At 39.9% G+C, this 13,383-nt stretch overlaps 1 protein-coding gene across 2 annotated transcripts in view; it reads left to right on the top strand.

Moving 5' to 3' along the window:
* Positions 1-13,383, top strand: part of arhgap23a (Rho GTPase activating protein 23a) — a 482,417-nt gene that overhangs the window by 86,084 nt on the left and 382,950 nt on the right. Inside the window, exon 1 of one of the 2 annotated variants that reach the window (XM_070864540.1) lies at positions 10,245-10,355. The exons of the other annotated variant lie outside the window; for it this stretch is intronic. Coding sequence (XP_070720641.1) covers positions 10,347-10,355 — 9 coding nt within the window. The 5' untranslated portion in view covers positions 10,245-10,346. Of the gene's footprint in view, positions 1-10,244; positions 10,356-13,383 lie in introns of those variants that run through there. 2 annotated transcript variants of the gene reach the window in all.

The raw sequence follows: 13,383 nt of genomic DNA, 5'->3' as shown, positions 1-13,383 counted from the left end.
TGTGTTGGAATAATCTAGTCTAGAGGTAACAAAGACATGGCTGAGGGTTTCTAGCAGATGGGCGGAGTTGGGTTACTGTTATGGAGGTGGAAATAGGCTGTCTTAGTCATGGCATGGATATGTGGTCAGAAGCTCATCTCTGGGTCAAATATGACACCAAGGTTACAAACAGTCTGGTTTGGCTTCAAGACAGTTGTCAGGGAGAGGGATGGAGTCGGTCACTCGGGAACGGAGTTTCTGGTGGGCCCAAAGACAATGGCTTCGGAGTTCTCTATATTTAATTGGAGGAAATTTATGCTCATCTCGTACTTGATGTCGGATAAGCGGTCTGACAATTTAGAGACCGTGGAGGGATCAAGAGAAGTGGTGGTGAGGTAGAGCTGGGTGTTGTCAGCGTACATGTGGAAACTGAAGCTGTGTTTTTGGAAGATGTCGTCAAGGGGCAGCATGTAGATGAGAAAAAGGAGGGGGCCAAGGATAGCTCCTTGGGGGATACCAGAGGTTCAGTCTGGGAGTGGGAATATAAGTCAATGCAGGTGATTCTTTAGATACGATTAGATACATAAGAATGGAACCAGGGGAGTGTAGTCCCACCCAGCTGGACGACGGTGGAGAGGCATTGGAGAAGGATGGTGTGGTCAACCGTGTCAAAAGCTGCAGACAAGTCAAGAAGGATGAGGAGGGACCTTTGTCACAGTCACAAAGGATTTCATTTGTGACTCATAAGAGCTGTTTCAGTACTGTGGCAGGAGTAGAAACCTGATTGGAGGGATTCAAACATCAGTTCTGGGAAAGATGGCCATGGATTTGAGAGGCGACAGCACCTTAAAAGACTTTGGAGAGGAAAGAGAGGTTGGAGAGTGGACGGTAGTTTGCAAGGACGGAGAGGCCAAGGATTGTCTTTTTGAGGAGAGGGGTGATGACAGCAGATTTGAAGGAGAGGGGAACAGTAGTGGACGAGAGAGAACCATTAACAATATCAACTAAAGCGAGGGGAGATAGGAGAGAAACTAGAGAGATGCAAGTTCAGGGCTAGGGCAAGGGGGAACTTTAGAGGAAACTCCAAAGAAATGGCTTGTGTTATTTATGCCATTTCTGCGGGACTTCTGCCAAATTTATGGTCATCAGGAGAACCCTTACGGTAATTCAACTCCTATCTCCCATCTGAAATTTCATTTAATATATTCAGTATTGTAGTAATATTTTGCTGGTAATATCCCTTTTTGTTTTTTGTTGAATATGAATCTGCTGAGTTGATAAAAAAACATAGAATGCAACAAGAGCATTCAGCCTACAAAGCCCATTCCTTCCACAGATCATGTAAGATCTGTCCCATCATAGTACTTATCTATTACCTTGAATGACAATTGCTTTTTTCTGGGAGTCTGTTTAATGTATCTACAATTCTGTGGGTAGATGGTTATTCTAATCTCTCATCTTGCTTGAGGCTCATTTAATGTTGTACTTGTGTCCTCTAGATCTTTGCTCACAGTGCAGATTATTGTACTGTAATGTTTACATCTTTATTACCCATGTCTTGTGAATTTGAACAACAACTACTTACATTTATATTATGTTCCTCACATTGGAAAAACATCCGGAATGCTTTACAGGAAACTGCAGATGTGTGAAATTGAGGTGTATGGCTGAAGGATCAGATGAAAGAAAATATTTTGAGAAGGCTATTGAAAGTGGAAAGGGAAGAGATGAGGTGGAGGGATTTCAGGTGGAAGTTTGAGGTGGCTGAGAGAGTAGTCGTAATGGTGGAGTGAGGAGGATGAAGAGGAACAAGTCGACCAGTGCCAGAAGAGCAGGGGATGCAAGGCTGAAGGAGGTTGCTGAGGTTGGATGGAGCAAGACTCTGGAGGCACGTGAAGTCAGGACAGGATTTTGAAATTGATATGGAGGGGTATAGGGAGCCAGTGGAGCCTGGCAAGAACTGGGAAGATGGAAGTGAGAGACTTTGAATGGGTAAGGATGCCAGCAGTGCCATTCTGATGGTGTTGCAGTTTATGGGGGATGCAGTTTCTTCTGCTCTGTCTCAGTTCATAACTTAGTTGCAAATCAACAAAGTCAACTATGTGTAATGTAAACCTTCTCTAATGTATGGGTGCTCTTTTGAAGGTAAGGTGCCAAAAATTGAGCACAGTATTTGAAATGTGGTCTCCCCAACAAGTTATCGAAGGTTATATGTTGCTGTTTAGCCAACTCTCGAGTCATGTATGAGTGATGCTTTCTCACTTGTTCCCTTTTTGTCATCCCTGTTTTATATCTCTGGGAGAGTACTTGAATCTGCTTGCTTGGTCCTCCATATAGCAATATGGCTATAGTTAGGAACTCTGCAGGAAGAGGAAATCAAACGTGTGTCACGGTATGCCATGATGCCCAGTACAGGATATTATGCACTAAGTTAGTAGTAAATCTGTAAAGCACTAACAAAATGACCTGGTTATGCTCTTTGGGAATCACATGATTCAAAACAGATTGAACAAATAAATAGTTGAAGATTATGTTTCAACACCCTTTACAACCATCTGTTAATATCCTTTGAGTGTCATCACAGAATTCCCTGTGCAGCACTTGCTTTCAAAACATCCATACCAATATTAAAGGGTTTACTTTTTTATTTAAAGATCATAGTAGTCTGTGAGGGTGTGGAGAGAATTAAAGGCTTTATTTCAATCTATGGATTCTGCTAAAGTTCATAAACTAGCTTGTACTTACTTCTCTGTTTTATGGCTTTTTTAGTACTTCTTCATTGGATGATGGTCCTTTTATTCCCTACACAGCATTTATTACCTGAATCAATATCAATACAACGACTGGTTGTTGCAGATTTGCCAAAATCTGTGTTCTCATTCAGAGCATTTGGTTTAGAATTTCAGTTGTACCTGTTCAGCTTTTCAATATTTTAAGAAACACTTAAGCGGCTGAAATCACTTTGTGCAATATTTTTAAAAATTGTATGAAATTCCTTTGCTATTTTAATGAGGAATTAATCCTATGACACTTACCTGTTAAATGCTGTTTTCTATGCTGAGCATGCCACTTGACGTTAAATGAAAAAGTGGAATACACGCAGTATTAAAACTTTAGTGCTTAGCTGCCTTTTCAAACTTTCAGTTATGTGTTGACCTAATAGCTTTCATGAGTTTATTTTTGTTTTGCTCCATGAATGAGAACTAACTTAATACAGGATTATGTTTGTTGCCATAAGCTGTTACTATTTTTTGTTATCGCAGTCAGTAGTGTTGCAAAAATTTTATTTAGGAAAATGTGGGTTAAAATAAATTAAAATATGGCCCACTGAAATGTGCTTCCTGTCACATTCCTTAAAATCTGTCAAATTCTTTAAAATCTGTTAACACTAAATAAAGGCAAATGGCATTTGTTATTATGAATAACGCTAAGATTGCCAATCTCTCAAATGATAATTTGCCAAGGTCAATTCTCCTTTATCTTCTGTGTTTGACATAGTGAACAAATGGACAGTTGTAACAGAGCATGCATTTGGTCTACTACTGGCGCACCAGGACCTGAGAATTATTCCAGAACAGTGTTCTTAATTTGCAACAATTTCTAACTCGGCATATGCCTAAAATAAAAATGTTTTTTTTTTGTACAGGTATAATGAAATATATCTAAATAGCATCACTTTGTTTTGGGGAACAAAAGCTGCGGGTATACTTGGCACTATTAATAAAGCGTTTTTTAATGGCTTGACTGTGGCTGACCTGTTTTAAGCACTACAGGTATTAAATCAAGACTTTTGAGAGCGGAGTTTATGGAGCAGGGGATTATTACTTTTTTTTTCCTACAATTTAAAGTTTCATGCCAAAGATCTTTCAACTTTAGAGTAACTTAGGAAGAGCTCACAAAAATCCCATTCTGAACCTTTCCCACGTATCTGCTGGTTCTTTTAAAGAAAAATGTAAAACTTCTTGGGGAAATTAGTGTCTTCATTAACTATTGCCATTCTGCATTGTAGAATAAATTTGACCAACGTGGTCCATACATTCATTTTTGTACACTCTGAAAATGAATCTGGGGCAGTGGCTGTTGTCTAACACCCCTCAACTTTGCTGTTGAATCACAACTGCAAATAAATAAATTTTTATTATAATGATACAGTATATTGACTCGCGGCGGGCAGTCCTTTTATGCTTTCCATCAGATGAAAAGTGCAAAAAGACTGCCTGCTGAGAGGGCAGTGCATTGTTATCATAAAATGTTATTTGCAGTCAGCACTATAACGCCCAAAAATGGGCACACAAAATCTGAGGGCTGCATTCATCTTAGTATGTAGAATGACTGTGTGGATTAAGATATAAACATCACAGTGGTAGCGTTGAGGCAGCAAGTTCATAGCCACAGTTATCTCACTCGGGTTTCAGTTCTTGACTGGGAAGAGATGCTGAGTGCAGCGCAGGGGGCTCTACCGGGAGGTCGAAAAAATTAAGTGACTTCGTGTAAGCTTTTCTTGTATGCCTCCTAGTTACAGAACAGTCTTCAGGGACACCTGCAACTAAGTTGGCAGCTATGCTCATATCTGGAACATGAATATATAATACAGGAGCACCTGAAGAAGGGGGCAACAAATAACTCAATGTAAATGAGTAGAAAATTTCAAGAAGAAATGCATATCTTGTCAAATGTTTATGTTCCAGAAACAAGTGCCCAATTTTACCTTTTTATAACCTAATTTTTATTGCCCATTCAATGTATTGCTGTGGGACAGTAAGGGTTCATGACCCTTTATTCTAAAGATGAAGCCAATATATGTATCTATGAAGAGCTACTTTATCAAAAAATGATACCATGCCAATTGTGGTTAGCTGTGCTTGGCTACTGTGGTAAATATGTTTTAATGCCAGTAGTGTATATTACCAGTAAATGTCAGAATTTGTAATTCTATCTATGAGACCTTGTATCAAATTGATATACTTTGTTTTCACAGTAGCTTGAAAAGAATGGGTGAAAGGATAGCTGCGAAAGAGGATATAGCTTTGGAGATTTTAAAATAATTTATATTTCTGTTTTATTGAAAGGTGTTTTTTGATTTGTGCCTGTCTTGTTTGATTACAAAGAATTAATATTATGGTGGATACCTTTATGGAAGAAAGGGACTTTGTGCTAAGAGCTGTTTTTTTGTCTACATTAACATAGTCTGCACGGCCAGTCCTTGATCCTTTTGCAAAGTTACTTGTCCTTGTACTCCACCAGCTGAATCAGTCAGCACATAAATCAGATGTAATTGCCTTGTGTATCTTCAGAACTGAATTTTCTTTCAGGAAATTGTTTTAATAAGTACTGCTGAAGTAAGAAAGCAGAAAAGGTGGGTAGGGTTGTGCAAATTTAAGAGCATGACAGTAACCATTTCCATTAATGGATTTTGGAGGATGCTTCATGGGTTAACGTGACTGGAGACCAATATTCTTGCTTGGTACCATTCCCACCTATCTCTACGTAGTCCCCACATCTCCAGAAATAGATTCTTCTCTCGCCCCATTCCATTTCCTTGGTCACCTGAAAGACATTATGGTCAATTTTAAATCTTTTCCTAATGTTAACAGGGCAGTAACAGCCACAAAATGTGGTTTTGCATTGTTACTATAGCGTCAACACCAGCTATGTGGCCAGCGCCATTTTAAAAGGGGCCTCCTACCAGGTGTCCAAAGCACCTGCTGGATTCAGGGGCAAAGATCCTTTTAATAGAAACATAGACATAGAAACATAGAAAATAGGTGCAGGAGTAGGCCATTCGGCCCTTCTAGCCTGCACCGCCATTCAATGAGTTCATGGCTGAACATGCAACTTCAGTACCCCATTCCTGCTTTCTCACCATAACCCTTGATTTCCCTAGTAGTAAGGACTTCATCTAACTCCTTTTTGAATATATTTAGTGAATTGGCCTCAACAACTTTCTGTGGTAGAGAATTCCACAGGTTCACCACTCTCTGGGTGAAGAAATTCCTCCTCATCTCGGTCCTAAATGGCTTCCCCCTTATCCTTAGACTGTGTCCCCTGGTTCTGGACTTCCCCAACATTGGGAACATTCTTCCTGCATCTAACCTGTCTAACCCCGTCAGAATTTTAAACGTTTCTATGAGGTCCCCTCTCATTCTTCTGAACTCCAGTGAATATGGCAATTGGGGGTCCTATGATGTCAATAGGAACCCAAAGGCAGGCTTTGATCAGTTCAATGGGCAAAGTAAAGAAGAGGCCCAGCAAAGGGAAGTCTTTGAATTATTTTGTGGGCCCTGGAGGAACAGGAATGCACATATGGGGCCGCCATCCACCCTTTGCGACCAACCAACCCACTATGCCTGTTTGCTGCCTTGTGGTACGAACAGAGAATTTAAATGAGGCCGGAGCCTTTAAATTGCAGGGGCCACTTCACCGCCAGAACGGGTGGCTGACGAGTACACTCCGCCAGCCGGCCGCTCAAGAGTCAAAATCCAGACATGGGGTAAGTTGACACATATATAATATAATATAATATGTGAATGCTGATATACAGCAGGTCAGTTGCTGTCTGAAAAGAGAAAGGCTCATTGTGACATTATGGATCCAAAATGTCATCCATTTGTCTTCTCTTTACAGATGCCAACTGGCCTATTATGTATTTTCAACATTTTCCCTTTTTTTTAACTTTAGGTTTTTAGTTTCTTCCTGTTGATGATACAGTTGTACCTCTCCACAACCACCACCACTCCATGACTGCTCTTTTGTCAGACTACCCGCCTAACATCAGGTGGTGAATGAGCCAGGCCAAAGTGGACATTGCATATCATTGATCCCATGTTCAACATTGAGCTGAGTTTCAAATTCATTATCCTATGTCAGTATCATCAAGAACATCTTTGCAATATTGCCTACCTCTGCTCTTATGTGACTCCACTGCTACTGAAACTCTTATCCACTCCTTTGTTATCTCGAATTGACTTCTTCAAAGCCCTCTTGACTGACTTTCCTACCACCACCGTACACAACTTCCAATTTGTCTAGAACTCTACTGCCTGCCTCCCGTCCTGCACAAAGTCCTGATTGCCTATCCTCACTTGACACAAAAGCTGAATGCCAGAGGAGAGGTAAGAGTAGTTTCCGTTGACATCAAGGTAGCATTTGACCAAATATAGTTACAAGGAGCTCTAGCAAAACTAGTCAATGGGGGTCAAAGGGAAAAACCTCCAATGGCTGGTGTTCAAACGAAGATAATTGTAGTTGTCCAAAGCCAGCCAGTCGTCACAGCCACAAGACATTACTGCAAGAATTCCTCGGGGAATCATCTTCCACCCTACCATCTTCAGCTGCTTCATTCACAACTCCCCTCCATTCACAACTCCTCTGATAAGGCAGACTATTCCAACATACAGCAGGATCTGGATAACATCCAAAGTTGGCTGACAAACGGACTGCAGCTGTTCGAGAAGGCTGGTCACCACCAATTTCTCCAGGGCAATTAATAAATGCTGGCCTTGCCAGTGACGCCCACATCCCTTGAACGAATTTAAAAAAAAAAAGGTAACTTACATATGAACAATAATGGAAAATACCACTAGTGCATCTGTACTGTCCCACACAATGGTGCTGCCTCATTTATTACAGTATATACATACCCTACCTTACCCAAAAACTTTAATAATCTGGGAAATGTCCTATAAATAAAGTCTAGCCCCCTTTTCACTCTAGCTATTACTTCATAACATTGGTCATGAGATCTATGCACTAGAATGCCCAGATCTCTCTCGCTTCACCAGCTTTAATACTTTTCCCTGAAGGGTGCAGCATTCACCCTGCCCACATGCATATCGCTACACTTTTCGAAGTTAAACATAATTTGCCAGTAACGAACCCAATCCCCCAGTGCATCTAGATCTGCTTGTATTAGTTGAGCATCATCTACAGGCCTGACTCTCGCATGCATCCTGGTATCATCTGAAAACTTACAGATCGTTCCCCCAACATCTACATCTAGATCATTCATAAATAGCAACGGTCCTCTTAACTATCCCTGTTCAAAACCACTAGTGACTGGTTTTCAAGCAAATCCAAATTCATCTGCAACCATTCTGCCTACGGGCTTTCAGCCAGTTCTCATTCCACATTGATACTAATACTTGTAGAGAAGACGCTTATGCGGCACCTTATTAAAAGCTTTTTGGAAGTCTAGGTAAGCAGTGTCTACTGGCTTTTTGTCATCCACATCAGTAAGTCGGGACCTTTTTTTTTTTTTGGAGCCATGTTTGGTGGCCCTGAAGTGTCTTGTCTAAGCCATCTTGAACAAGAGAATTCCCAGCTTGGCACCACCATTGCCGAATCCCTTACTATCAACATCTTGGCATCACCATTGACCAGAAGCTGAACCAGACCAGCCATATTAACAGCGTGGTTACAAAAGCAGCAGAGAGGGTGGATACTCTGTACGATGAATGGTTCACCTCCTCACCCCTTACTGTCTCCCCACCATCTACAAAGCTCAAGTCAGGAAAATAATGGAATACTTGCCACTTGCCTGGATGAGTGCACCCGCAACAACGCACAGCAACATCTTCCTGGACAGAGCAGTTCATTTGGTGCCCCTGTCACCTAACTGTATCTCCACCCATTCGTCACTAGCACACTGTGGCTGCAGTATATACGATCTAAGGGGAGCAATGCAGTAACCCCTCGAGATTACTTTGACAATATCTCCCTGCAATCTTTACCAGAAAGAAGAATCAGAGCAGTAATATTGTGGGAATACCATCACCTCCATGTTCCCTTCCGAGTCATATGCCACCCCGCCTTGGACATACATTGCTGTTCCTTCATAGTTACTGGGTCAGAATTCTGGAATTCCCAAGTGAAATGCCATTTGTGGCAGCACCAGCACCACAAGAATTGCAGCGGTTCAAGGATAAGGCCTACTATCATCTTTATAACCAACTCGGGATGGGCAATAAATGTAGCCTTACCTATGTTGCCCACATCCCAATAAGAAATAAATAAAAATACTAAATTTCAAATCTATCTTGTTTAAAAGTTCCTCTGTCGCTTTTCCCCTCCTCTTCCTCGACAGCCTCCTACAGCACTACTTTCAGCATATGTCCTACAGTATTTTGATTCCAGCTTCCCCCTCTGTCTGCTCCTTTCAGCTCAGCCTTCGGTCTTGGTTCCACGATTTAAAACTCCCTCCCTGAGCATTTTCAGCTTGCAACTTCAAGATTCCTCAAAATCTACCTTTTTGAGTGTGCATTTGGTCATTGCTCCTAACTTCCATGTATATAAATTAACTTGATATGTTTTATCACATTAAAGATGCTATATAAAGTCAAGTTAAAAAATTTGAGAACTTGAATTGGCCACAATTGAGCTTTTTGTATGTCACTAGTTCATGCCCAATGCTGGAGTGAATATGAACCTGGTTTATTATTCAGATACACAGTAGGCTAAGTGACAGTACCTGTGGATTATCTTGCTTACTCATAAGCTAAATTTGGCATACCACTTGTGTCCATTGTGGGTTTATTAATGTACTAAGCTGAGAAAATGTTACCAGCAAATATTTGCATTTGTAATATGATCAGTATAAAGTCTGGCTGTATGAACCTTTTGTTCTATTTGCTGCTGTACACAGTGCTACATTCTTGATAATGATCACAAAGGGCTAACCTGTTAAGGTCATATTATGAGTGTACTTGGATCTTTTTAAAACAGCGACAAAGAAACAATTTGTTTTTAGTGCGCACATATATTTGGTTACAACAAGTATTGCCACCATCTGAACATCCTGTAATGTTTTGAACAAAGGCTTTCTTGCATATATTGCTAATAAGCATATGTACTGAACCTGCGAATTTTTAAGCAAAATGAATTCCCTCAGGATTGTTGGCATTTATGGGGTTAAATTAATTACATTCTTAACCTAAAGCGGGGGAGGGGGAGAAATATTTTAGTGACAAAAGAATGTCAGATTTTAGTGGTTTTAATCACGTTTTAATGCGAGTGAACACTGATGTACTTAGTAGAGCATACAAGCACCAAATAAATGTGTGGAAGAACTTGCCAGCCAGCAGCTAGAGGATCTTTACATTCCCACGTAAGCAGCTGTCATGGTTTAGAAATGATGGGCATATCACATGACCTTCTTTACACAGCTGGGGGGAGGGGAGGGGAGGGGCGGCTGGAGCAGCAAATGCTGCCTTGTGATTTCAAGAGGCTGTATGAGCCATGCATTTGTTGAAGTGCAGTCTGTTGTGTCCAGGCAGGAGAGTCCCATGGAGAGTGCGGTTGTATATTTCAGTTTGTTGCAAGTCACAGGGTAATAATGATGGGGCTATAGGGGTGGAACCTGGGTGAACAGGATGGCACAGGTAAGTGGCATTATATTTGCATATCCTTTATGTTCATTATTAAAGAAAAAGTGAAAGATGTGTTACCTTGTGTAGTTGATGCTGGGTGTTGTCTTCAGCAATACAGAGGCGTGCAGAGCAGAGATAATTGGAAGTTAAATGTGTCTATATAGATTCAAAGTATATTTTGTTTTTTTAACCTTTTTATTTCCCCCTCTCTAGTAGCTATCAACTGTAAAATTAACTTGGTGTGAATAATGTGACAGTTTAAAAGCTGCTGAGATCTGTTTTATTTATAAGACATTCCCAGAGGAACAAAACCCGCCTACACATACCAGATTGCATACTGTACAACGGCTAGAACCTCCTATTAAACTTGTCTGATTTTGAGTGAAACTTTCCACTTCAGAATAAATGTACATTTAGGGGACAATTTTCCATGACTATTTTAAAAACTGGATATTGATGTAATTTTAATAAGCTATGGTATTTTGACCATTAACCTCCAGCAGCATGCAGCATTAAGTCAACCTAGTGAAGGCGCAGTGTATTCTGTTTGACAGATGGTATGTAATATCTGCTGTGTACTAAATAGTTTGGATATTATTGTGAACAATCATCTTTTGTGTCTAAAAAGTAAAATTGCTACTTTTCACATGATGGTAATAGACACTATCATTTAATGGAACAGTAGGTGGGCGTATGATAATGGGATTTAAGTCTGTAGGAACAATTCAGTTGAAATGGATTTCATTACAAATAAAGGATATAAAGCACTAATTATTGGTGATTACATAAGGTTTGATCAAAGTTTGACATTCTGCTGTAGCGATACTTATGATTTGGCACTTTCATGGTCTTTTGGGGGTTGAGAAGGGTGGAGAAATAAAATCGAACTTTTGTATGAATGAACACATGCAAGATTGCTCGGGGTAGAGAAATGAACTACCCACTTCTTTCTTGTATATCTCTTGTGCAAGATTTAAAAATATTTATATATTAATTAATTTAGATTTCTCTGATCCCTTAAATGTTCTTTACCATTCACTGCTATCTAACCAGAATGGCACAATGGTGATCTGTTCCCAGGGTCGTATCAATGTTCCTCCAGAATTGTGTGAATGGCCCAGATTCGTTGCCCCTGGATCTTGCGTTCTTCACTCAAATGTTTACCCATTTCATTTAAACTCGAGAGCAGTAATGTAAATTCATTTATTTTTCCCCCAATGTTTATTTTATTGCATGTTTTACAGATCTGTATACATTGAAAGGTTACTTGATGAATGCTACAAATATTGTTCTTTATCTCAAACTATTTAACGTGGCCTTGAATTGACACATCTGTATTTTTAACTTAATTTAACCTAAGTAAATTGCAGTCTTAAATTCCATCACAGACATCACCTATAAAATTACAGTATCGGCTTTGGATGTAAAAACTAATTTTGTTTTGTGGGCTTGGAGTGGCTGTAATAGGTCTTGTGTTACATGACCATGCAATCTCCAGTTTCTGGCCTTTTTTTAAAAAAAAACAACTTGCTATGCAACTTTACACATTGAATTATAAAAGCCTTGATTTGTCTAGTTATATTTATGTTTAATTATTGAGCTTAGATGGAATAGCTATCATTTTTATTACACGGTGATATTACTGATCAGTTAATATCTGTGATAGTACTCTCGCCAGTGAGTCGAATCTAATTAATTTAGGCTAACATTTCAGTACAGTATTAAGTAGGCACTGCACTATCCGAGATATCTTCTTTCGGATGTGATGTTAAACCAAAGCCCCCTCAGGTGGACGAAAAAGATCTTCAGGAATTATTTGAAGAACAGCAGGAGAGTGCTCTCGGGCATCCTGACCAATAATTATCCCTCAACCAACATCACTAAAACAGATTATCTGGTCATTACCACATTGCAGTTTGTGGGACCTTACTGGCTGCCACGTTACCTCCATTACAACAGTGACTACACTTCATAAAGTATTTCATTGGCTGTAAAGCGCTTTGGGTCCTGAGGTCGTGAAAGGTGCTACAGAAATGCAAATAATTTTTTCTTTTGATAATTTTAGGGATGGTTTAACATCTCAAATCCCAGTGAGAATGATGTTATTCTAAAGATTATTTTGGAGATGAGTAGCAAGATATGGAGTCTCCTCTGTATGTGTATCCAGGTTCGACGGTAATAGGGGTATGACTTTGTCATCACACTGGGTGTATTGAAAACAAATGACAAACCAACTAAGTCCAATTCCACTTCATGACTTTTCTTGCTCAGGCTCTGTCGTTCTGATGAGAAATTTGCGGTCAAAGGGGTGAGGTTTTCAAGTGTTGTGTGGAGATAAGAGCTTTCCATGAATTAATGGATTCTTGGTTTCAAGCATGTTAAATCTACGAGTATAACTGGAGAGTTGCAGCTGAACATTGCACCGCAGTTGGGCAATGGCAGTATGGTTGGTATTGAACTCCATGCATAAAACTTTTTTACTGAAAGGCCATCCCAAACTCAGTTTCACTTTTTCTAGAGATAATACCAGTTAAAATATATATCATCAACCATCTATCACTGAATGAAATTGGACCCTGTTTTGAAGTTGAGTTTGCTATATGCTATTTTTAATGTGTCTGTTTTTGGATTCTATGAATTTTGCTTGTTTTTTATTAAAAGGTGAATTTAAAAAAAAAAGAGTCTCTTTTAGCAGTGCTCCTTCCCCAGAGTTAGAAAGGGTGAAGTACAATAATAGAGGTCTGTTGGAAGTCATTCTTATGATCAACTGACCACTGTTCGTGTTTGGGGCTGGGTGTGGGAGAGAGGGAATGTGAAATAGAGAGCAGTGGCAAGGGGGGAACCAATATAAGGAAACTGAGATGAATGGAAAGGAAAAGACTGAGTTTCTCTCACTTTGGTCCTCTCCTAGATAATAGGGAGGAAAGTTTAAAAAACAAACTGCTGTCTGGCTAGTGGGTGGGTGAGAGTAAAATGAAGCTCTGTGCACTTCAGGGTCCTTAAACTGCTGGCAAAACCACATGTGTAGCAAAAGCTTTCA

The sequence above is a fragment of the Pristiophorus japonicus genome, chromosome 21 (assembly GCF_044704955.1).
Source record: "Pristiophorus japonicus isolate sPriJap1 chromosome 21, sPriJap1.hap1, whole genome shotgun sequence".
Taxonomy (NCBI): Eukaryota; Metazoa; Chordata; class Chondrichthyes; family Pristiophoridae; genus Pristiophorus; species Pristiophorus japonicus.
The sequence above is the reverse complement of the archived record's forward strand: the minus strand, read 5'-3'. Positions and strand labels throughout refer to the sequence as shown.